At 45.1% G+C, this 25,897-nt stretch overlaps 1 protein-coding gene and 2 long non-coding RNA genes across 5 annotated transcripts in view; 1 reads left to right on the top strand and 2 right to left on the bottom strand.

Annotated features, from left to right (window-relative positions):
- ryr2b (ryanodine receptor 2b (cardiac)) overlaps positions 1 to 25,897 on the bottom strand; it is a 109,104-nt gene that overhangs the window by 14,327 nt on the left and 68,880 nt on the right. For both annotated transcript variants that reach the window (XM_070542008.1, XM_070542009.1), the window contains exons 80-96: positions 12,089 to 12,142; positions 11,822 to 11,921; positions 10,841 to 10,920; positions 10,527 to 10,603; positions 10,291 to 10,364; positions 9,941 to 10,021; positions 9,598 to 9,686; positions 8,894 to 9,022; positions 8,472 to 8,576; positions 8,186 to 8,267; positions 5,513 to 6,795; positions 5,358 to 5,425; positions 5,023 to 5,161; positions 4,814 to 4,900; positions 4,219 to 4,401; positions 3,895 to 4,025; positions 3,688 to 3,730 (exon numbers count right to left, since the gene is read on the bottom strand). In XM_070542008.1, the coding sequence (XP_070398109.1) occupies positions 3,688 to 3,730; positions 3,895 to 4,025; positions 4,219 to 4,401; positions 4,814 to 4,900; positions 5,023 to 5,161; positions 5,358 to 5,425; positions 5,513 to 6,795; positions 8,186 to 8,267; positions 8,472 to 8,576; positions 8,894 to 9,022; positions 9,598 to 9,686; positions 9,941 to 10,021; positions 10,291 to 10,364; positions 10,527 to 10,603; positions 10,841 to 10,920; positions 11,822 to 11,921; positions 12,089 to 12,142 (2,805 nt within the window). The remainder of the gene's footprint in view (positions 1 to 3,687; positions 3,731 to 3,894; positions 4,026 to 4,218; positions 4,402 to 4,813; positions 4,901 to 5,022; positions 5,162 to 5,357; positions 5,426 to 5,512; positions 6,796 to 8,185; positions 8,268 to 8,471; positions 8,577 to 8,893; positions 9,023 to 9,597; positions 9,687 to 9,940; positions 10,022 to 10,290; positions 10,365 to 10,526; positions 10,604 to 10,840; positions 10,921 to 11,821; positions 11,922 to 12,088; positions 12,143 to 25,897) is intronic.
- Positions 21,969 to 23,271, top strand: LOC139061982 (uncharacterized). Its single transcript, XR_011515594.1, has 2 exons — positions 21,969 to 22,732; positions 23,078 to 23,271. It is a non-coding gene; the product is annotated as an uncharacterized lncRNA (long non-coding RNA).
- LOC139061981 (uncharacterized) lies at positions 23,408 to 24,755 on the bottom strand. 2 transcript variants are annotated; one of them, XR_011515593.1, is made up of 3 exons: positions 24,317 to 24,755; positions 23,731 to 24,184; positions 23,408 to 23,635 (listed from the first exon to the last, which is right to left on the bottom strand). It is a non-coding gene; the product is annotated as an uncharacterized lncRNA (long non-coding RNA). The 2 variants fall into 2 exon arrangements; XR_011515592.1 differs by lacking the exon at positions 24,317 to 24,755 and having other exon boundaries at positions 23,731 to 24,303.

The raw sequence follows: 25,897 nt of genomic DNA, 5'->3' as shown, positions 1-25,897 counted from the left end.
GGTGAGTGGAGCTCCAACATTCTTCTATGTTGCTTTCCTCTCATTGAACATGTAAGTTTGCAGTAGGTCGGGCTATCGTTAGCAGTAGCTCAGGCTAGCATTAGTAGGAGCTTGAGCAAGCGCTAGCAATAGCTAAAGTTAGCATTGTACTGGGGTTAGCACTACCGCAAACCAACGTGTATACAGTATATTACTGGCTGGGATTGCTAATTTAACTCATTCTTTTTTCTTTTTTTCCCCGTGTCCTGTCTGGCTGTGAAGTAAAAAGAATTGATGTCTGAATGCTGGTGACAAGCCTTACAGAATTACTCTCAAGCGTCAAAGGTTCTGCTTTAATCTGCTTTAATGTCCCGCCTGATACTTAAAACTTTATTGTTATTGTTTTTGAATGCTTTATGATTCCGACCAGACAGGGAGACAGAGGTGAAAGAGAAAGGGGGGGGGGGGGGGTCCACAAAAATGAACAATCAATGATGAACAAGAGTCTGCTTCTAGACCTGCAGAAAAGGGACACATAGCAATACAACTAGAGCAAGCTATCACTGCGTCAACCTAATGGGAAAATATAAAATTAATATAGTTTTACTGAACAATCACGCGATAATAAATCACAGTGCATTTAGAGCCAAATCTGAGACCATGGTTCTCGACCGGGAAAGGGTGGCTTGCCAACTCCGGGTCAGGAGGGAGGTCCTACCTGAAGTGGAGTTTAAGTATCTCTGGGTCTTGTTCACGCGTGACGGTAGGAGGGATCGGGAGATCGACAGACGCTGAGCCGATCTGTCGTGGTGAAGAGGAAGCTGAGCCAGAAAGCCAGGCTCTTGATTTACCGGTCGATCTACGTCCCAATCCTCACCGATGGTCATGAGCTTGGGGTAATGACTGAAAGAACAAGATCGCAAATACAAGCGGCCGAAATGAGTTTCCGCCGTAGGGTGGCCGGGCTCAGCCTTAGAGATAGGGTGAGGTGCGCGGACATTCGGGAGGGACTCGGAGTAAAACCGCTGTTCCTCTGGATCGAAAGGAGTCAGTTGAGGCGGTTTGGGCATCTGGTCAGGATTCCTCCTGGACTCCTCCCTGGGAAGGTGTTTCGGGCATGTCCTGCCGACAGGAGGCCCCCGGGTCAACCCATGACACGTTGGAGAGGTTACATCTCCAATCTGGTCCGGGAACACCTTGGGGTCCTGCTGGAGGAACTGGTGGAGATGGCTGGGGAGAGGACGGTCTGGAGCTCCCTATTTGGGATGCTGCCACCGGGACCCGGACTTGGATGAGCGGAGGAAGGCGACGACGATGATGACGACGACGCATTTAGAGCCAACCACAGCCTTAAGACGTGTTAAAAATGCCCATGTCCATACTTATGAGAGCACCATGTGAGCACCTGTGTGCATACACACGCTTGTATATGTAAGGTTTCTCTATAGGAGCATCCAATAGAGAGTGTGAGGGGCCACAGATCGGTCCCCCAAAGATGTGTAGGAGGGAGCTCCAAGCCCCAGAGATCCAGGAGCTGTCCCAGAGCACCCAGGGAGACGGTAACCAGGAAAGCCCCGGCCCCCCCTCTTGAGAGGCACAGAGGATTGCCCTGGGGGCCCACAACTAGCAGCCGGCAGAGTCCCGGAAAATACCAGCGGCAAGCTCACAGGCTCACCCGTAGCCTCTCACCCCCAAGCCGGCCGAGCCTGGAACCCAGCAACCCGGGACCCAAGGACGACCAGCCCCGCCGGGAACCCAACAGAGCCCAGGTACTCAGATCCCACCAGGCAGCCACTGGGATCAATCAGGCAGATGCCAAAAATCTTAAACCCCGTGACCCGGGAGCCACAAACACTCAGGAAGACCAAGGAACCACACTCCACACCAAATGTGGCAGGAGGAGGGTAAGCGAAGATGTATAGCACCACAAGAGGTCCCAGGACAGGGGAGAAGTCCAAGACCCCACCTGACATATACAGCCATACACAAACACAGTCACACATTCCCTCCATCATGCTCACACATACACATACAACCTAAGACTTACAAAATAAATGCTAGACACGCACTGACGCTCCCCATACACACCCTATTCACTCTGGTCCCGCTACTGCTGCACAAGGGGTACAACCGTCACCGGTTCCCAGAGTTTGCCCCTTTCTGCTGGGGTGATGATGAGCAGGCTCCCCCGCCCAACGCTGAGCAAAGCAACCCACCACCCCAGACCTCAGCCAGATGGCCAGCTCCCACTCCTAGTCTCCAGCCCTGGGAAACCGAGCGACAACAGGCAACACAAGGTGTGCTAAGACCCCTAGTCCCCCTCCGCCTGCTCCAATACAGTGTTTGTGTCTGTTGATGAGGTGTATTCTATGGCTGTGGTGAGTGGGCAGTGCAGGCATCCTCTGGCCTATGCCAGCTGATGCAACCACACAACCCCACTTCCCCCCACCGCCCTCTGTGTCTAAGTGCAGTTTAAAATTGGAAGTGGGCACCGCCACTCGGGATGAGGCTGAAAGACCCCCTTGCCAAATGTCATTGAGTGTGCTCACTCCCATGGCCCTAAGTGTGTGTTTGCGTGGGATGTTGTTAGTGGAAGTGTTTAATGTGCAAATAAAATTTGAAATACATTTTAACTCATTCACTGCCAGCCGTTTCCTGATCAGAAAAGCCATTTGTTGCCAGTGTTTTTCAGCGTTTTTATTGTTTTTTTAAGAGTCACAGAACGTTGTGCACTAGGATGATGTCAATGCCAAAACAAAGAGTAGACTCAGGAAGACTTACATCAGGAAGAATCCGCATGTTTTGAGCATTATCCATTTGTTCATAATCCGTTGTCGAATTGTGACCGGCAGAAGCTTTTCCGGTCCGCGCCTCACTTTTTTTACAGTAGCGGCCCAAAACGATCTCCTAACACATGGATTTTCTGCTTCCTGATCACGTGACGTGTGACGTACGCAAATGAAGATCGGCTTTAGAGCTGGGATGTTGGTTCTCATGGTGCGGGGGCCCGTTCCGACGCCCACAGAGAAAAAAATTCTAATGACAACTTTAGTTGTCATTGGCAGTGAATGAGTTAAGGTGGTGCCTCTACAGCTTTTCCCAGAAGTTTCACCTTGGCCACTACAACAATAATTTACTAAGGAAAACAGGTCGGAGATGGCACAGAATCCTTGGTATTCTAGATAAAATAACCCAAAGTAGCTTGTACTTGCCAACAAGGTAAGAGTGGTTTTGAGCTCCAAGACACCTTTTAACAATGATGCATCAAGAACACTGGACAGATTCTTAAGGCCTGATAACTGAAGTAGCCCGCTCGGTATTACTGTCAGCAACCCTCCAACCCCCATCAGACATTACGTGTCCGTTAATCAAGCCGCATCCAGCAACACCCCACCCCAACAAGGAAAGACAATGGTAAGCTACTAGTATGCTCTGGTTGGTACTAAAATCCCAATCTGAATTATTGTCAGTCTGCCCCAGCCTTTCAATAACAGAAATGTGCACCTCTTGTTTGAAATAATAAAATTAAAAGGATCTGTGTGTGTGTGTGTGTGTGTGTGTGTGTGTGTGTGTCTCCCTCTCTCTCTCTCTCTCTCTCTCTCACACACACACACACACACACACACACACACACACACACACACACACACACACACACACACACACACACAGACTCACAGAAATTGTCAACTATAATGACGACCTTACCTTTCGCTTCACAAATTTGTCCCAGTAATTACTTGGAAATGATCTGAAAAGATAAAGAAAACGTATCACAGGAACTCATTTATATTTGTGGATTGATTAACTAGAACCAGATTATACGGCAGGTCTCTCTCATATCAATGTATTCATTTGATTGTACTATTTGATCAGATATTTATAAGACATTAAATTGCAAAGCCATGAGCGTACGGTGTATTAATGACCAGTCTGTCCCATTGCCCTTTGATATCTTCCTCAGGAGGCTGCCGTGTCACATACAACCCATCAAATTCCAATCTCCGTGCCACCTCCTTCTCACGTTTGAAGATCACCAATGGTACCTTTCAATCAAACCCGCTGCAATTAATACATTATAACTATTCCGTTGGAAAAAACTGAACTAAAGACAATGCATTCAAGCATGCTCATAGTCATGGTAATGCACTGCTCTCTCAAAAAAAACAAAAAATAAATAAATAAACTGACATAAACTGACTGTTGCATTTGTTGAAGTAATTAATCAAAGGTTTGTACCTTCAGGCAGTAGTAGCCAATAATGCAACAGAAGGAGATAATTGTATGAGCAACAGCAAGGAAATGGAGGCATGGTTCCATGTAGCCACTGTTTTCTTCCAGCACAAAATGAACTCTGTCTTCTTCTTTGTATGCAAATGACATCACTTTTTCCTCTTCTTTGGATAAAGGCAAGGATGCAACCTGAAACAGTGAGCGATTAAAAGACAAATTGAATGTGTTAGACGTTTTCCGATTATATTTTTTTTTGATCGTGTTGGTTTTCATGTTACATTTTGATCTAACTGGATATCAATAAGATGGAATCAGGTGGAATTTGGTGCAGACAAACATTCCAGGTCATTTTAACTGTACTGAACAGAAGAGGTTAAGCAGAATGAAAGTCTTCTGTAATCACTGCTTCATTCGGCATTACTCTGGTTGATTCCAACAAACGGTCATAATAAAACAAACAGGACTATTCCATATTTTTGAAGTCAAAAATACTCATATTTGTTCAGGTGTTGGGTAGCTAGAAAGGGGAAATTTATCAATGCAATGCAATGTCTAAACTGAAAACTCTTGTAGCATTCTATAAGAAGAAGGATGGTCTAACCTTAAAGAAGAGAAGAATGAAGTTGACCGCAAAGGCAACAAAGAGAGCCAGCAAACGCATGTTGTAAAAGTTCCTCGCAAAGTAGTTCTAGATGCAAGAAGGAGGACAAAAAGATTAGATGCATTTCATAGTACATTTTTATGCCTTTAATCATCACATCATTGTTGAGTATGTGCACTCATGTGTTGGAATGTTTCAGTGTCTAATACCAGAAGACTTTGGTTTTGTTGTGTGTTCCAAAAAGCAGACCGCTGACTCTGTGCCTGCTTTGGCTTGATAGGACATCTATTGGCTCTCCACCAAGCCTCTTCTGTCATATTCCCAGTTTTCCTTTCAGATTTCCTTTTTCTGCAAACAATCCAAGCACAAACAGGGGGGGTCAAAAGGCTTAAGTATGAAGATCAGATGAAATCAGATGTTAAATTATTAACAGCTGAATTAGTGGTTTTATTAATGTGCCGTCATGTTTTTTTTGTCTCAGAGTTGGAAGGTTACAATGTTACAAACGTTTCAAAAATTGTTCTTAAAGCCGTAAAAGACTCACTCTGCATTTTCAGTTTCTGATGATTTGTGATCCTCTTTCTCCTCTGTGCACACTTGCTCCTTAAACTCCTGTCAGAGTAATAAAACACCTCTATAAATCAGCACAACATCAAAGAGGCCCAAGCAATCAATTCTAAGCAAACATCTCATTTATACCTCTTTATGGTGCTGCTCAGATGCATCTGTGCTGACGGATGTTTTGGAGGTTGTGTTGAACACATCAGTCAGACTGTCGGTGAGATCCTGCGTCACAAGTCTGTACTGATCTCCTTCTTTCTTCAGTTTCAGACCAAATATGTCTGCCAGTACATCCACCTCCCTCGGAAAGGTCACGGATGCTATCTTTCCAATGTCCCTCAGTTCTGTCTGGTAGGGTAAACCGGCGGAGCACCTTCTCATTTGATATCCTATAGGCACCTCCGTGACCTCATCAAGAGTAGGTTCAGGAATACCACCAAGCAAGTCCAAAATTCTCATACTTTTAGCTCCCTCCACAAGCCCACCATTAACAAAGGTTACATACAGCACATACATGATGCTGCGAATGACGAGGCAAATGAACCAAACCTGAAGCGTGCAAATGAGTCTGAGGAACAGTAAAAAAGTTGTGACAACATCCCTTAAAGTCATCTTCATCACGTTTTTCAGAGACAGAACACATGTTAGCAAAGTCCACCAGTTATAAATGAAACTCGTCCTCTTGTTGTCCATAGCTTCATCTCCACCCTTTCCCTTCTTCTCCATTTCTTTTCCAGGAGACCTCTCTCCGGCATTAGAGCCAGATATCTGGGCCGCAAGCTGCATCTCAAAGATGGTGTCTTCACAAAAATTAACAAACATCTCCATCTTTTCCTTTTCTCCGTCCTTATTGACCACATCGAAAATGAACTGCCTCTTGGACTCTTTGACCTGGGGTTTCTCCCACTGTGTGTGGCTGTATTCACTGATCTCAAAGTAGACACGCTCAAAGCGTTTCCCGCTGCCAAGGATCTCAATGCGTCCGAGACAGGGCTGAAAGTAGGTCAAGACACTGTCAGCCATCTTCATGAAGGTCTTCAGCCTCAAATCTTTGGGCATATGTTCAGACAGATTGGTGAGAAGCACGGTTATGCTGAAGCCGATGTCTTTTGCTGGTTCATGGAAGCGGTTCACGAAAGCCTCGTACTCTACGATTTCACTCTCATTTGTCTCCATGCAAGATGACAAGAAATTAATCTCATCATTGGAGAATCGTTTGGAGTTTTCCATGGCCTTCTGGAAGTCCTTCCTGCAGATGGTGCCTTTGCATTCATGGTCATACTCTCCAAAGCCTTCTGAGGAGGTGAGGTCTTTGAGTTTAAGGAACATGTTGAAAAACTTCAGAATCATCTCGACATTTCCAGATGATTCCACCAACATATCCACCATCTGCTTTCCAATTGTTCCATTAATTACATTACCTGCAAAAAATAAACAAATTATAACAAAACATAATTGAAGATAGACTGTAATGAAAGAAAAATCACATTCATCTGATTGTAAAAGTGATGCAAAAACAGAACCATTGATAAGTGAAATACCAATTATCACTGCTGGGAAGCGGCTCCAACAGAGTCCTGTTCATAAATGATGAATTTCTCTTGGGAAGTCAATAATTTTGTTTTATGATAGTTCATCACAGCATCACTTCTTCATTTTTTATTAAAAATCCTGTTGTCCCTTTGAAATTAATTTCTACAAGTAGATAGAAATTAGTGTGACTGAACTGTTTAAAAAAATTTGATTTGTGACTTAGTTTTAGTTCTCATTTGAAGGATAAAAATTCAATACAGTTGACTCAAACGTTGCTTTTTGTGACATTGTGTTTGTGGTCTTTTCATAAATCAAGAAAAAAAATCTGCTTTTTTCTGTAATTCACAATTATAGTGCAGTTCACAGGCCCGTTAAATCCAAGTAGCAGATGGAATGAATGCTATGAATTATAAATGAAAGTGAACTTGCATAAATATGGCGTTTGGAGGGAATCGTGTCCGAGTGAAGTCTCAAGTCTTTGAGGAGCAAGTCCAATTCAAGTTATGAGTCTCAGTAAGAATTAAGTGTGACCGGAGTCCATTCCTCATACTCAAGTCCCCACCTCTAGCATGCACCAGCACCAATGGTTGACCTAGCCAACCTTTATGTTACACACAGTATACATGACTTAAAGATCAAGTTTGCTCATATTTTAATACCTTTGCAGTGGTCTCTAGTAGGGAACGAATAGCTTGTCTGTTTGATGATGTAGAAGTAAGCCAGAGTAGAAAGTGTCAGCAGACGGCAGGTTCGGAGACCTATTTCCTGATATTCAGACATCTCACCTGATTGGCTAACAGCAACATGACTCTACCACTGATTGAATTTGCTTTGCAATGTTGATGTTCAATCTCCACAAATAACACAAGCCTGAAAGAGTGCTGCTGTGTGGTGGAGTTGCTAATGCTAAAGGTTAGCTTCTTTTAGATGAAAAGTTTTCTGCATCTTCCTGGACGCTAAACCAACAACAGCTTTCCCCGTTGTGAGTCAAGATGGGTGAGTCCATGAATGCTGACACGGATCTGTCAAGCTATTCATTGTTCAGCTTGAGATATCGGAGATGTGGCGTGAGAGCGTGTGAAGAGGGTCAAATGCGTGTGTCTCACGGCCAATGAGTGAGAGTTGGCAGCCATGCTTTTTTGTCTATTTACTATCAGAAGCTAATGTAGGAAACATGGGTAGAAGAACTGTGTGTTAAACTCAAAGTGACTGATCATTTTCAAAAATAATAAATAAAAAGTTAATCAGTGAACCTTCAAAACAAAAGTGTTTATTTACCTTCTAACATGGAAAGCAGAAACACCACCATGTCTTTCTGTAAATCCATGAGCTCTTTGAGGAGTTTAATTTGCTTTGAATCCTGGATTTAAAAAATAACATAATTACAGATATATCTACAAAAGTGTAGGATTAGTTTCAACTCATTGGAAACTGTCAACTAAGCAGTTTTTTCTGTAAAACTGTCGCCAAGACAAAATGAGAAGTGTTGAGCTGGAAGCTCCACAGTACATGTGCTATAGGGTAAAGTAACACATTTGAATTGCACAGGATCATTGTATCATACCTGAGAGAGCTTCATCTGCATGTGAGCAAAAACATGGAGGAATCCCACTACAGCATCCCAAAGACGACTGTGAGCCAGACCCTGCTGATTCCCAACGCACGGACCCTAGATGAACATGTCATAATGTAAGCAGCTATGCTGGTAATCTGAAGAGTAAAGCTGTAAAGAACTATGCAAAAACATTGTCACTTTAAAATGTTTATAATTTTGACATTTTACATTAATTCCTATTAATAGAAATAATAGCTCTCTCTCTTATTCTCTCTATCACGCTCCCGCTCCAAAAACCCCAACTGCCGTGATGAACACTTTGGTCATTTTCATATTTAAACTTCTAGATCATATTAAATATTCATGATTAGCTAAAAGCCTACTAATTATAACCATTTTAACACAATGACCCGTAATGAAGACTAACTGACCTGTATGTACTCAGTGAGGGTGTTGAAAGCCTGCTTGGCTACCGCGATGGCCTTGGAGAAGTTACGTTGACCCAGTGGATCAATCACATCCTTCCCTGAGTAGTACCAGTAGAAGTCACTGATTGACTCCTGTGTGGCACACGGAACAATTATGTAGATAAACATGTAGGTTTTAATATAATCCTATTCATACTTGCACTGAATCACAGTCTAATACAATTACTTTTTTATGTTTATGTATACCACCAAAACGTTTGTAGAAAAAATAAAAGTACAAAAGTCCAAAACATCTAGTATGCATTTGTTTCTGGATTATTGGAAGTATTGTTAAAGAAGACTTTTTTTTTTCTTTAAAGAGGGACTGCACACCATCAGAAATTGTAAATCCATCAAGATTTGAAAAATGCTATGAAAGCGGGCATTGCCAGGAATTTCCATCCCAGGAGGGAGGGGGAGTAGAGGGAGACTGTACCGATGACGTGAGATTGTACCAGCCACAGTCAATCACAAGTTTAAAATGCAGTAGCTGCTGTTTCACCCACAGGGGGCAGCACTAAGACATTTTAGATTTAATCAAGTTTACACAAACATGTCAAAAAATGCACAGAAACCAAAAGATTGTATTTGTAAAGACCTAATTATACAGTTTTTAAGAAAAAAAACATTATTTTGGGGTTTAGTTACTCTTTAAGCTTCAAGCTTACCTGTACCCTTAGTAAGTAATCAACAGTTGATATAATTATGTTGACAGTTGTGTTGTTTCCAGTTTGTGTTCGTAAATAGTTCTGAAAATCTGTAACATAAACAAAGTTAGAAAAAATAGGTCGTTGTCAGTGACAATGTTCTTTACTGATAATAAAAACAGAAAAGCTGACTTCAACCAGAAGAAAACCAAAGCTGCTTCTCCCACATGTCTGACCATACACGGTCCTTGTGTTTTTCTTTATCACCCCATGCACTCACACACACACACACACACACACACACACACACACACTCCTATAAATGGTGTGAAAGTGGTTTGGAGTTGAGATTAACAATGAAAACCTGAGTTGTGCCCTTCACAGAGCAGCTGCAGGAAGCGGAATAGGTCACATGTTAGGTCTTTGTCTGGCATCACCTCGTCTCCTTGGAAAATGATGAGCAGAGAAGGATAAGAAAGATAATAAGGAAATGAAAGCATTTTAGAAATGCTACCAGAAAGGCAAAACGGGACAAATGAAAGGATTGTGAGAAGAACAAGGTAATAAAACAAAAATCAGGTGAGCAAGGAGTCAGGAGAGCTTGATGTGGGTAATATTGAAGGTGAATCAGGAAACTTTGAGCTGCTTTCTCTGCTGACATGAAAACTGTGATGGATTTTTCTTTTGTCTATAATGTCCATTTGAATCCAATACCTGAGCTTTCATCCGTGGCCATGCCTAATCCCTCTGCTTTGTTCTGCCTCTCAAATGCGTTAAGATCCAGAACGCTGGATGTCAAAAAAATATATATATATCACACAAAAATGGTTAGGCAAGCCTTTTCACATTAAACATCTCTATCAAATAATCAATATATAAACCCCACCTCCTCTTTTAATACTCAACTCATTGCTGTTTTTATTTATGTTTTATTTCCTTCAGAGACTCACCTGCATGACTGCATGAGTCCAGCCAGGCTCTGAAAAAATCCAACGTCACGCTTTGTTCTTAGATAATCCAGCATTTTCTGTCAAGCACAAGCACAAGAGACAAATGATGTGAAGCAGATATCATTTGTGCAATTCTGCTGCAGCGGCATGTCAAGGTTGTGAGAAAAACAACATGTTGGTTGCAGGAACGTTACAGAATGTAATCATAAATAGTGAACTCTGTTCTGTAAACACAGTCAAGACAACGAAAATCATTATGACTACTTATACGATTATTGAAGATAACAGAACAGGCAGGAAACACCTGGTATTACCTGTTGAACTGTTGCATTTCCTCCATTAAGAACAGAAATGCCTAGCTTTAGAGTTGGAGCAACCATGGAGCCTATGGTGCCTAAAATCAGTCCAAAACAGATGTATTACAACATCAATAATAACTTACTATTCACATTTTAAAAAAAGAATTAGACCAGTTTTAGAAAACGGAATATAAAATAAACCACAACAACAAGAAAAAACACAGATCTCCATTGACCATACAACAGTCTATTAAAAAAAGGAACACTATTTCTATTAAAGACCGAATTTAATGATATTTTAATACTTTGCCGTCTCTAGTAGGAAATAGTGCCTTTAAAGCCATTCTCTGGGGCAGAAAGCTCAGATGCCCCTGTTGGAGGACGACAGATTTGGAGTCTTTTTCCTGATATTTGGACATCTCGCTTCTGATTGGCTAACAGCAACATGACTCTACCACTGATTCAGTTTGATTTACAACATGGATGTTTTATCTCCACTAATAACACAAGCCTGAAGGACTCTGCTGTGTGGTGGAGTTGCTAATGCTAACGGTTAGCTTCTACAAGCTGAGATGTTCTCTGCCGTTTCCTGGACGCTAAACCAACAACAGCCTTCCCCGTCACCAGTCAAGATGGGTGAGTCTATGAAGTGTCAAGTAGATCTGTCAGGCTTTTCTCAACTGAGCATTTTTTTTCTGTCCATTCTATCAGAAGCTAATGCAGGAGTAGGTGTAGGAGATTTTCACGTCCACCCTGAATGTTAAACTTAGAGTGGGTGATCATTTTCAAAGTGAAAAATGGTTTCTCTGTGAACCTGCTCTTTAAATTTTACATCAACAAACAGTGCATTTCTGTGCATTTTAACTCTACTAGAAGAACTTCTTCTAAATGGAATGCAGCCCTTACTAAGAGAAATGGGCGCACCTCATTCCCTCAAATCAAAAGGTGTGCTATGAGATCAGCATCTTTATTTGAGTTGCTACTATACTTTCCTACCTTTGCTGGCACTAATAGTTTGCAGGACCATCTCAGAAGCTCCACGACAATGCAGCCTGGCCTGCTGGTACAGCAGCTTCTGTTTCTCCATCTCCTTCTCCTAAACCACATTACACAGACGTACTCAAGTGGGTTTAAAAATGTTATCGAGTAAGTATTAAAAATCATCATCAAAGAATCTAAAACTACGAAATAACAAGTTCCTAAGGTTACAAACAGTCTTGAATACGAAACATTTATTTAGAGAATGAGAGTCAGTTTACTCACTTCGAAGCTCTCCACCTCCTGCTCGTCCTCATCATCGCCATCTCTGCTGCAGCTCTGGGCAACCAAACATTACAAAGAGAAGCAGCGACGTAAAACAGGGCCGAAAATTCATGAAGTCAAAAAGAAATAGATAAAATATTAGTTAGTGGTGGCTTTGGTAACTTACAGTATGGGACACGCACTGAGACATCAAAGCCAAACTAAAAGCCCATTAGAACCTGATGTAACATTTGAGTGTATCTGTGTCTATGCTTAGTTGAGCCCTCAAGTCTGAATGCATTAAAGGAAACAACACAGTATGGTTTGTGTCTCTGTAATGTAATTTATTACTGTAACTGCAGGACTTTAATTAAATATGTTGAGGGTCTAACCTCATGAGGAAATTACTATGCAGTGATTTTCTCCAAAATGACTGTGCTTAAATTGCTCTGAAAAGCAAATAATCACATCAGCGCCAAGAAACTTCATTTCCCATGATGCTTTGCACACGGAAGCATTGTGATGACGTCACCGCCTAATACCAGAAACACGATCTGCGGGAGGCGGGAGCTTGGATAGCTTTCCCGCGACTTCAAAGACTATAAATCATGAATGAGACAAAGAAACCTCGTTCTTTTGCCCAGGATACCTGGCGGTAAGGACACGCTTGTCGAACGCTCCGACAACTTGAGCACGCGGAAGCTCTAAGTGCCCAAGTTGAGCCCACGGTACTGCTGGAAACTACACTCCAACTCCATCGGGACCTGACTGGGAACGAGCGGAGCTCCATCCAGCTCTCAGAGACGCTGTAAGTTGTCAAACTCAGCACAAAAGAAACTTCGTTCTCTTTGTGTCCAGCCCGTGGAGAAACACTCCCGGAGAACGCCAAACAACGGAGAAAGCATCAAACCGACGGATGACGCTGAAAACTGCAGGGAAACACGGAGAACCGTCAAATCAAACAGCTGGGGACGCCTTGCTGCTCTGGTGATCAGAAAACTCATTTCTCTCTCTCCTTTTCTTCTCCCGTTTCCTCTATAGTCCAGAATAAGCAATAAAACCGCGCTATTGCTTAAAAGTAGCTTCGTGTCTTCCTCTTTCGCTCCCAATTCGTCCGTCGGGTCATTGTGAAAGAATAAACTGCTTATTGATCATTGTTTGGTATCTTTAAATGTTTTCTGCTTGGCCACGTGGTTAAACTAAAAGATATTATTCGTGATTAATCTTTTGTGTTGTTTCATGATCCTTTGAAATGTTTTGAGTGATTTAAGGTTAAGTTACTGATGATTCTAAGTGCCTTGGAAGTTAAAGTGCAAGTTGCCACCCACACTTTAGCCAGACAAAGGGGTCAGCCATCTTGTATTCAAGACTCCATTTTGAATCCATACACACGCACACACACACTACTCCTTTGCGAGAACAAAGGACCCCATTCATACATCCTCCATCACACGCAAACACATCCATCTTCGATCATATCACATGGTTATTATTCATTTATGCCACTGTCTATTCATTTGACAAATTGTTAATTAAACGTTATAAAATTCAGATTTTCGTCTCCAGTAGCTTTGTTGTGTCGAAGAGAAGTCTCTGCTCCAAGGATTCTACGAACTTCAAGAAAGACTGATAAGAGTTTTGGATTCAATTTTTCCCCGGTTAAAGGGGAATGGTGCCCCGTATATCTAAGAATATCTTAATTAATTAATAAATCAGTAAATATTTACATATTTACAGAATTTATTGAAGAATCCAAAAGTAAGTTGAAGCTTACTAATTGTTCGCTCCTAATAACCCCAACATTAATTGGTGCAGCCCGTGTGAGGCTTGGATACACAGAGATTTCTATCCGGCACAAACAAACAAATAAATCCAAAGAGCTTGAATTAAAAATAATCAGTTGTTCAGCCTTGAACCAGCAACAGAGTGGTGCTGATTTCGCTGAGCAGGAAGCTGCATCGAACTCTCACCAGTAACTCAGTGCTTCTTTAAAGGTGCAACGTGTAAATTAATTCTGGTTGACCTTTTAGGTTAAAATTCAGCTTTTCCTTAAAGGTGCAATGTGTAATTAATTCTGGCTAACCTTTTAGGTTAAAATTCAGTTTTCCTTAAAGGTGCAACGTGTAATTAATTCTGGCTAACCTTTTAGGTTAAAATTCAGTTACTCATTAAAGGTGCAGCGTGTAAGTAATTCTGACTAACCCTTTTAGGCTAAAATTAACTGCTAATTTAGAGACTTTAACTCACAGTGGCTATTATAACTAACTGAAACCTTCACTCAAAGACTGATAACACCCTGTTTGCTAATATTCTGAAGGAATAATAGCACATTTAACACTGCAAGTGTTGTAAGACGTTGCTATGGCAACGCACCAGCTTTTGCTAAAATACTGAAAGGAATAGTATTTTAAGTGTCAGTCACGGCATTCCGTGCAATTTAAAACGCTAAAACCTGTGCGCACAAAGGTTAATTTAGTGTTTTTCTGCTACAAAGCTAGCAGTTGCTGCCCAAAAGGTGCAGCTTGAGCTATCTGCAGAAGCTCTACTAGGCTATTTTTGGTTCGGTTGTTAAATGGAGGGACAGAGTAGTGAACTGACCAACTCCCAGCAACCAGGTGGCGCTGCGGCCCACGACTATGAACCTGGCCTACTTTCTGGACAAATATTGTCCAAACTGGTCGCGGTTGCTCGAGAACCCGACTACCCTTCTAGGGATTTCACTGAAGAACAGCGTAGCGTCGAGCTAGAAGCTGTAATTGATCAAATAGAAAACCCGGATGGTACAAAACCAATCCAGGTTCACTTAGCTAAGTTAGCCTTGATCCTCTATCAGAGAGAACTCCAACATGATCAAGAGATCATGAAGCTCCAGAGCATGCTAGCTGAAAGGCAGCAAAATGGATGGCAGAAGGATGACGAGGAGGAAGACGACACCCGCACCGATTCTGGGGAAGATGGGGAGGAGACCCCGCCCCCCTCTGCTGATGACAACAGACAGTGGGAAGGGGGGAAACACCAGGACTCTCTAGACGGACGCACGCCGCAGGGGAGAGATGAAGCTTATCTGTCCCAACCTGCGGCCCCGTTCCCTACACACACTCTAGGGCATTCAGGACCATCTAGGGGCCGAGGGCAATTCGCCCTCGAACCCCAGATTGGACAACCACCCTCATCTTCACGGCCTTCTCAATCAGTGAGAAGTCAACCAGCTGAGCGGCACCTCTATTTAGACCGCTCCCCCAGTCCACGAAGGGTGCAAGGTGCCGGCTGGGGTTATGCACAAGCCCAACCTGCACCTCCACCATCTACCCATCCTAGCTACTCCAGTACTCGGCATGCCGATAACCAGCTGCAGGACAAAGCATCATACGCCAGTCCGTACCCGGACAAAGTGTATTACGCAGAAGCCCCAGTTGAAAGACGCAGGCTGCACTACGCAGACGTGCCCCGGGAGGAGGACCTCCCAAGACACCCACGTGACGTGCCAGCAGCCCGCCACAGCATGCCGAACCCCGATTTGGGCCCCAGGAGTCAACATTGGGAGCCCAGAGCACACCAGCGATATCCAGCGCCTTCTGAGACAGACCGTGGGTCAGAGTCAGAGGATGACGCGCCGTACCGTGAGTCAGGGCTCCGTGTACGTCAAATTGAATCGCTAACTAAAGACATAGAACGCTTTGATCCTAACACCAATGAATCCAATGTTGACGATTATCTCAGGGAGATAGAACGTTGTCTGCTTGATCTTCCAGCACCCTCTTCAAGGGAAAAGCTCAAGCTAATTTGGAAAACCACATCTAGAACGGTGCACGGTTTCATGGAAACTCTACCACCTGACATTCGTGATCGGTACTCCTCGCTCTGCCGAGCGTTGAGAGATGAATACGCCACGTATGCAGACTCTGCGTCAGCTACAATGGGGGCCTTCTCCATCAAACACGGGAGGAACGAACCCCCCAGAGAGTATTATCGCAGACTCAAAAGTGCTTATTTCCAAGGTCGAAATGGCCCTGGGCTCGAGGAAGACCCTGCCTTCAGATCCCTGTTCATTCACAACCTGCACGAGTGTGTTCGCTCCGAAGTCTCAATGTATTGTCGGATGAAGAAACTGACAACTCAGGAGATTAGGAGATACGTTCAACAGGCTTGGGAAGCCGGCGGAAAGCCCCAAAAGGCTGACGCACATCACCGCGTCATGCACCTTGCTCCCGACGCCGAGCCGCGTTTGGAGCTCGAAGGCACAGAAGCTCCACCCACTAAGCCAAAATCTGCTAAACCTAGACCTGTTAAACCGCGAGAGCAGTCCCAATCTCCTCAACAGGGGAAGGGGGGTGCTGAGTGGCCGCCTAGGTCTTGACAATCAGACAGGAAGTGGCCCAACCAAAACCAACGGCAAGCAGGTCGGAACAGTGGAAGGTTTAAGGAGCGCCGCCTACAGGTAGGTCCTGAACGCAAGTCCGCAGGTGAGTACTTGACCAAAGCCGACCTCCAGGAGATGTTTCAGCAGTTCCTAGCTAAACAGAAGGAACAGCTGAGATCTGCAGATGAGACCCCTGCACCAAAGTCTTCTTCTAAGAAGCCAGACCCAGAGCCAACGTCCGCATGACTAGGCGTGGCTCAACCCCCCCAGCGTGGCCAGGACCTACCTGATCAGCTGGGGGAACACTACTGGTAGATCACAGGAGTCTCCTGAAATCTACCCCCCAGAGAAACCTGATACTAAATTTCTGAAGTTCCTTGGTGACTTAACAAACCATGATCATGCTCGCCGTTTGTACTGTAGCACCAACGTAGGTGGATGCATACAAGTTGATGCTCTGCTGGATACCGGCTCAGAAATCACCCTGATGTGCTCCACACTGTTCCGTCGCGTGTCTGACACCATGCAGTCGCTCGGGAAACCAGTCCAGGTTGAACCTTGTGACCTGAAAATCACCAGCTACACCCAGACACAGAACTGTATCACTCACCGGGCGTGGCTGGACATCACCTTCCAAGACATGACTCTGGTTCACCCGTTTTATGTCTGCCAGCTAGACACTGAACCACTTCTCATTGGTCAGGACCTGCTTGAACGTCTAGCTCCCCTCATCGACTGCCAGAAGGGTCAACTGTGGGCCCAGGTGGACACACCTAAGCCCTGGAACCCGGATAGAAGCCGACCATCCTCCATTCTTGAAGTCAGCATAAGTGAGCCGCAAAACCCTTGTTCCAAGGTCATGCCCCTCCCTACGGCTCCCACAGACGATGCCCGTCTGCAAAGGCACGAAACCGCTCCTGGAACTCCTCTCCGCACACATTCATCTTTTCTCTGCTCGCTGAAGAACGTCAGCCTGCAGCCATATGCACCACACATAGTTGGTGGTCTTACCATCAACTGCACCCACATCTCAGATGCTCGCCTTGCTCTTTGGTCAGAAAAGTCAGCCATCAGCCAGCAGACGTTTGAACACCTGCGTCAGAAGGACCCCCTGCTGGTCAGCGTGACACGTAGCCACCGGCTCTTGTCAGCTACTTGGCCGCAGAGGCTCCTGAAAGCGCCAGAGGTCTGCTCCCTGACTATCCAGCTTGGAGCAAGACAGCTCACACATACATTCAGCATCATACCACAGCTTGATCCACCTGCACTCATTGGAGCAGATCTGCTGGTTCGACTCGGTGCCCAGCTGGACACTTTCAATCAAGTCCTTTGGGCCCGGGCCACACCATCCTCTGAGCCTGGCTCAGAAGGCCCTGAACACTTGCTGTCCGGTCAGACCATTCCACAGGCCTGCCGTGCAGTGGTTGAGGCCAGCACGGTTCTGCCCCCACTGGTCAAAGGAGTGCCTGTTCGTCTGACTCTGATGAAGCATCAGAAGCTGCCAGGCACACAGGCCTTCTTCCAGCCATCACCACACTTCTTGGAGCTCAACTTAGCCGTCTGTGGCACGCCACTCTTGGAGCTGAACAATCGTTCTGCGTACTTGTTGGTCGAAAATCCGACCCAGAGTCCTATCCACATGCCGGCAGGAAAGCCCTTGGGCATGCTGATAGATAGCTCATTCCATGACTTCGAACTTTCAGTCCCCGTGATCGGACAACTTCCGTTGTTCTTGAACGACCGACAGGTTGGTGTGGACACATTCAGTACTTTCCCTTCACAAATGATTACCATCAAGCGGCATGAAGCCCTTCCTGAGGAACCCATTTGCAGTGCAACCTTAGATACTGACGGCGGTCAGTGTCTAACGGTTTTTGCAATAAATACTCAACCCTCTGAGTCACCGGTTGAAAGCCCGGAACACCAGAGACCCTCCTCCTCTGAACCTTATGACTGCTTCGAGGCCGAAGTCGGCCAGCAGCTTGACAAAGCGGATGCGCTGGAGTCGGAGGAGCAGAGAGCAGCGCTTAAGAGCCTGTTCTATGAGTTTCAGTCCATCTTATCCAGGGACTCCCTGGACTGTGGACTCACAAACCTGCATACGGTTCGCGTTCCAACGAACCCGAATGCCCCTCCTACTTTTGTACGTCAGTACAAGATTCCCCTCGCTGCTTATGAGTCGATCCAGGAGATCCTCGATCAGCTGAAGGAGAAAAACATCATCAGAGAGTGTAACTCCACTTACAACTCTCCCATCTGGCCGGTTCTGAAACCGACTGGGAAATGGCGTCTCACCATAGACTATCGTGCACTGAACAAACAAGTGCCTCTCTCCAGGTGGCCTATGATCCATTTAGATCAGGAGCTAGCCAGAGTCAGAGATGCTCGTTTCTTCTCTACGGTTGACGTAGCCAACGGCTTCTGGACCATGAAGGTTGAGCCGGCGGACCAGTATAAACTGGCTTTCTCCTTTGGAAATTGCCAATATACTTGGAACCGCTGCCCCTTTGGCTACTCTAACTCACCTGCCGAGTTCAACATCTTCCTCCACAAAGCCATGTCAGATGCTGCTTCCAGAGGGAACCTCATATATGTCGATGACATCTTGATGAGGAGTCGAACCTTCGAGGAGCACCTGGTTGAGCTCCGTCATGTGCTGCAACAGCTCGCTGACGCCGGAGCTAAATTGGCGATTCTCAAGGGACAGTGGTGTCGAACCAAAGTGGAGTATGTTGGACTGCTGGTTGGCCCTAATGGAGTCGAGCCCCAAGCGGGACGCATTAGAGCCATTCAGGACATCAAAGCCCCAGCTAATCTGACTGAACTCAGGAGGTTCCTCGGAGTCTGCAACTACTCCAGACAGTTCATTGAGGAGTACGCTGAAACAGCGAGGCCCCTCACTGAGCTGCTTCGGAACGACACACCTTTCGTGTGGGACAGACCCCAAGAACTCTCCTTCCAGTTCCTAAAACAGAAGTTGGCGTCCGCACCCTGTCTGGCTTACCCAGACAAGGATAAAGAGTTCTACATAGAGGCTACTTTCTCCTCTCACTGCCTGAGCGCTGCTTTGAAGCAGAAACACGATCAGGACATGAGAGTTGTGGCATACGCCAGCAAGCCTCTGAGCAAGGTGGAACTCCAGTTCTCAGACTGCGAGAGAGCTCTCCTCTCTACAGTCTGGGCCGTCGAACACTTTCGTAGTTACATCGGTGGACAGAAAGTGATCATTGAAACGTGTCATCAGCCTGTCACCTTCCTAAACAGCCAGCGTCTGCACGAAGGAAGAGTGTCAAACAGCCGCATTGCGACGTGGATGATGGTGCTCCAAGGATACAACATTGAGGTCAAGTATGGTCAGAACACCAAGCTAGCGCTAGGACAAGGGCTAGCAGGCTGCCAGCACTGTGACTCTGACTCCGTCATGGGCCCCCTGGACACACCTGCCGCAGTCTACCCAACCGCATACAATCATCGCTACTTTGATGAGAATGTTTGCCAAGGGCTTCCGAAAGTTTACACTGACGGATGTGCCTACCTTCACGAAGGCCAGCTCCGTGCCGGGGTTGGAGTCGTTTGGGTGGACTGTGACACTAAGCAACCAAATCACTACCGGTTGGGCCAAAAGTCTAGTCAGTACGCCGAAATTGCTGCAGTGTTGATAACCCTCCAGCAGGCGGCAGCCTTGGACATCACTCAAATCGTCCTTTGCTCAGATTCAAACTACGCTAGACACAGCTTCATTTCTCACTTCCCCATGTGGAAGGAGAACCACATGAAAAACGCCAGGAACAGAGATGTGAAACAATCGGAGTTATTCCTAGCGTGTGATCTGCTCACCACTGAGAAAGGCATAATGGTCTACTGGAAAAAGGTCAAAGGTCACTCCAGGACCCTAGGTCCGGAGAAAGATGGTAATGACGAAGCAGACCGCCTTGCTAAGCTCGGTGCTGACCAGGGAACCTGCTGGGAATTCAAAGACGAGTGGCTTCCACCCAAGGCCGTTCACAAGGTCTGCGCGATTACTCGTCGCCATGCTAAACAAGCAGACGAACCTCGGACCGTTGGGGTACCCGTGTTTCTAGGCAGAAAACCACAGGACGCGGACCTAGTCACCATGCAGGAACAAGATCCTGACCTGAAGCTCATCCGTGATCTTCTCCAAAAGGGCCCGATGCCTGAACAACCGTCACCACCTACTGGCGCAAGCCGAGATTTGGTAACCCTGCATCGTCAACTCGCGCACCTGAAACTACAAAACGATTTGTTAGTTTACATGCGTGACGATCACAGCCTGCCGCGCTGGGTTGTTCCACTCGACCACAGAGGAGTGATGCTTGCCTACGCCCACGACACTCCGGTTGGAGGTCACCGCGGCGCAAACGCTACCCTCGCGTCACTGACAGAAGTAGCATATTGGCCATCGATGTCCAAGGACGTACACAGCTATGTCCAAGGCTGCCTCATCTGTTCCCAGTTTCAACCCTCCCAGCCGCTTGCTAGAGCACCACTGCAACGCAGGGGAATAACCTTCCCTTGGTCCCACCTGCAGATCGACTGGGTTGGACCGGTTCCCAAAGCGGCAAGAGGAAACAAATATATGCTAACTGTAACTTGCAGTTTCACAAAGTGGGTTGAGTGCCTTCCAGCACCAAACGATACAGCCGTCACAACCGCTGTACTGCTGATTAACCACGTTTTCAGTCGATGGGGACTTCCACTCTGCATTGACTCTGACCGAGGAACTCATTTCACATCCAGTGTAATGACGTCCCTGTTTGAACTTCTGGGAGTGGAAGTGAGATTCCACCTCCCCTATCACCCACAGTCATCCGGACAGGTCGAACGGATGAACCGCACGGTCGTCTCTATGCTCAAAAAGTACGTCTGCTCCACTGGGAAGGACTGGGACGTTAAGCTCCCTCTGGTCCTGATGGCCATACGGTCCACTCCCCAGCGATCCACGGGGGTTACGCCCTTTGAGATGATGACCGGCAGACTGATGACTCTACCACTGCACCTCCTGTATCACCCAGAGGATGTCAGTGTTGCCACTGCCTATACCGCTCATCAGTATGTGGCAGACTTGAAAACACACCTCAGAGCTACGTTCGCGCACGCTCAGAAGAAACTGGAGACCAACGTAGAAGGCGCTAAAGCCTACTACGACCAAAAGACAACCAGCCGCGAATACGAGGTGGGTGACAAAGTATTCTACTTTCGGTTCGCCCAACCAGCAGGCAGAGCTAAGAAGTTCCTGCCCTGCTGGTCAGGACCATTTGAGATCGTGGCAAAACTCTCTCCAGTTGCATACAGGTTACGCATCACCAAAGCAAGACAGGAGCCTGTCTACAAATGGGTGCATGCAAACCAAATCAAACCCTACGTCAAACCATCCCCGCGGGTACAGAGACCAGACTCCCCGCAGGAGGTAGACGTAGTCTCTACATAGTTCTATGTATGGAAATGGAAAAGGGAGGAAAGTGCACGTTTAACCCACTAACATGTACTAACCGACAAAGAACAAGCCCCCCCCCCCCCCCCCCGCCGTCACTTTCACTAACCAAGAGAAACTCCTTCCTAGACCGCTAACAGGATGTACCTACTAAAACCTTACAGGGTACTCTGGTACCTACACTAGGCTCTGATTAATGAATCTCTACGTGCAATCAAGACTTTGTCTGAAACCATACCTCAGGATATTGTGTACACACGAGTGGTGAGAGATTTGATGTAGGACCTGCTCAGGGAAGTAAGTTCCACGCTGGACAGCTTGGTTGAAAGTCGTATTTCCCCGTACTTGGTACCACTGGACCTGCTCAAAGTTAGCTTGACAGCTGCTACCCCTCTACTGTGCACCTTTCACAAATCCACCTAGCGTACAGCCTAGGTAGTGCAATTCCCATTCACGTTGATGCAGAAAAATTAGAACTCGGTTTCCTGTTACATGTTCCCATAATTGTGACATCTCACATCTATAGGTTTAAAGTGCATGTCAAGTGTGCCTCAGAGTCTTACCCCACCCACGTATCAATTTTGAAAACTGCAACATTAGTAGGCGTTGCCTGGAGGACCGAGAGGGCGGAGCCGTGGCAGTGACGAAGAGACGGCTAACTAGACGATGCTAGCTCCCTTCACTCTGAGCAGTCATTAGAAGTGGAGGACGTTTCTCCCCCTCCTTACCCAGACACTCGAGAAGAAAGGGACCAAGTCTATTTGGAGGAGACAAGCGGACATGAGCCTTATTGTTTTGAGCTTGTGAGTTGCCTGAAATTACTGGAACCGACCCAACAGACCCATCTCTGAACGTAAGTAGCCGTTAGCCATAGCATTGGATTAGCTGCAGGGTTTGTCTCCATGGCCCTAAAAAGCTAGTATTCAGCATGTTTTAGAGATTTATCTGCATCAACACACCTGGTTTTAATCAGCAACAAACAGCTGAGCTGCTTAACAGCTTATCTAACCTGTTAAAGCAGGAAAATCCACTGAAACGTGCTGGATAGCAGCTCTCCATGAGATCTGGGCTCAAGCTAGTCTGCTGCATAAAGTTATGAAAATATCCCATGAGAAAATTATTCTGTAATGTGTTCAGCCCATTAAAACTGCCCTGATTTCATTATTTATTTACTGATACTAGCTGCTCTTGGTTGCAGGTGATCCTCTGGTGTCTGCAGCTGGTCTCCTGCTGATGTCGTCGGGATCAGGAGCTTCCAGAAGAATGTGCCTTTCAATGACTCTTTCCCCCTTATTTGTTATATTAATTAAATAAATCTCAATTTATATATTTCCTGTTTTTGTTCATGTCCATAAATACTTAAACATGCTTGAAATTAAAACGAGCTTTTAACAGTGAGGTGCTAGTTTAATTCATCACAATAGAGCTAGTTAAACATGCGACAATGTGATAATTCAATTAATGTAATTTATAAATATCCATTAAAATATCAAAACTGGAATCAAAATGAGATATTTGGCAGCACAAAAAACTTGTCAAACACAATATTTATTATAAGAATTGTAGGCAGACAGGAGACAGAGCTGATGGAGGTTCTCAGTCATCAAAGGATGGCTGAAGGCTTTCCAGGAACAGGAGATGTGGTGTTGTCTCTTCTCTCTCTATTCTGCCAGATGAGCTGGTAGGTTACAGGTGTGTGAGGACATCCTCATGCTGTCATAACCAGATGACAGGAGTTATCAGGTGATCAGCCAGGCTAATGATGAGATGCAGAAAGAAAACAAATCATGCAGAAAGAAAACAAATCCAGGACAGTGTACAGTAATAAAAATAATATGTGGTGTTGCTTACCTTATGTGCTCTTATTGAGTATTAACGTGTGCCTGCCTCATGGTGTAGAGTCCATATTTTGCTGAGTGTCCTGCAGTAATGCAGGTTATTAGTTAATTTACTTTTGATAGCAAAAACAAAATATTTAATTTAAAAGTTATTTACCAGGTGAATCAGCTCACACGTCACCACCTGGTGGTGACCACCAAGTGTCACAGGGCCAGAATCAGTAGCCTCCTTCATGATGTAATCACATACTTATTTAATTGTTAATATCTTAAAAATTCAGAAATGTTTTAATTTTTTTTTACCTTGAACAGTTCACTGAGCTTGCACTGTCACTGAGGTGGAAGCTGGAATCAACAGCAGACACCTCACACCGTGGTCTTTTCAGGAGGTGTGGATGCTCTGGGACCTTCTGGAAGATGAATTTCTGTCATGGTCCCTGTGTCACAAGACACTGAGGCTGTGAGCTCTATAAAAACAAAGAAGCAGCACATTTATAAATGTTTAAAAGAGCATAAAATCACTTGTAACAATCTGTAAAACAAATTAAAACTAGAAGGTAATAAAATGTTTACATAGAAGATTATTAAAAATAATTCACCTTTGCTACGGGTAACACCACGTCAGCCTGGACAAGTGCATTCTTGCAGATTACTAAATCAGTCTTACAGCCAGTGTCTTGGGTAGATTTAGCCTGAAAAAAAATAGAAGCACATTGATGTTTATAAAGTCAGATAAAATACAAAAGAAACTGTCCCATATAGGCGCTTTATAACATTCCTAGTGTGTGATGTTATTATAAAGTAAAAGTCAGTCACATATGATGTGGAGACCCTGAAATGCGACCTCCTGAACAGAATTCCTCACGGAACCGGGTCGTGCTGTGCTGGATTTCACGCTGTAATGCTGTCTGTCAACTAGTGCTGCGTCAGTTTAGAGTCACTGTTGCTGAATTACCGACTGACACAAAAACAACCCGAATTTTCTCTGAGCCTGACAGTCATGTGGACCGTTTTGTCGGCCAGGGCTTCGAGATATGTTCCGATTTGCCGCTGATTCTACCCTTACATCCCGTTCCACATTTTGTGAACTTGACAAAATAGCCCGAAGGCAGTGCAGACTGATATTAGCTAAATGGAGTGAACCACGTCTCTCAAACTTTGCATTTAGGTAGGAAATTGTCTTTAGAAGATGTTAAAACTTTCATTTAGCTTACTCACCTCAGACTGTAGCCCGTCATGGTGGGGGAGCAGAGTCGGTGGGCTGCATCTAAATCGAGGAAGAGCCACGGTGGGCACAGCCTCCCTCTTGGAACGGAGACGTGCAGAATCGCGGGTAAAATGCTGGTTGCAAACTACAGCACCAGGCGGGAGCTGAATCTTTTCCAGACACGCAACCACTGGCGCCTAATTTCTAAGTCCAGCGGAAAGGAGTGCAACCCGACAGAGCTCCGCAACCATACTACACTACACCATCTCACCATGCTAACACGATATGGAGCACTAAACCCGAACTACTTTCCTAATTACACTAACAGCCAAACAGTAACTAAACTACAATATCCAACAGCCAAGCTAACACTAAATAAGTATGTATAACACTAAAAGCTATGCTAAAGACTAGGATATGCTAATGCTATATGCTAATGCTGAACTACGGCTAGCCTCCTACACTCTCATGCAAATCCAACTCCCAACTCGCCACAAGGCGTGGCCGAGACTCCCGATGCTTTTATAACGTTGACACAGAGCTGCTACGTAGTACTCTACTGGATTACGTAGTATCTTACTCTTTAGCCATTGGCTAAAATTTATTCAAAATGAGTCAAATTCTATGTTTTAAGCTGAAGGTGGAGCTATACTGTGGTATTTAGGCAGAATTTTTAATTTTTTAAGAAAATGCACCAAAATGCTAAAATAATGAATACACACATTTAAAACACTATTAGACACTCATTTATACAGTTCATCAGCAAAAAAAAGTTAATTTAGACGTTACTTGCTCTTTAAGTCGATGCTTAACATTGGTATTTGAAAGGACGGTAGGCATTTCCACTTTGAACTAGAAACCTGGCACTCCATCACCTCAACCTCGAACAGCATGATTCGGAGATTGAGATCATGGACGCTTTCCAGGGTTATAACTTTGCCTTCGATTTAGAAATTGACCAACAATTACTGAT

This window comes from Nothobranchius furzeri, chromosome 12 (assembly GCF_043380555.1).
Source record: "Nothobranchius furzeri strain GRZ-AD chromosome 12, NfurGRZ-RIMD1, whole genome shotgun sequence".
Taxonomy (NCBI): Eukaryota; Metazoa; Chordata; class Actinopteri; order Cyprinodontiformes; family Nothobranchiidae; genus Nothobranchius; species Nothobranchius furzeri.
Note: the sequence above shows the minus strand (reverse complement) of the source record. Positions and strands in the feature narration are given on the sequence as shown.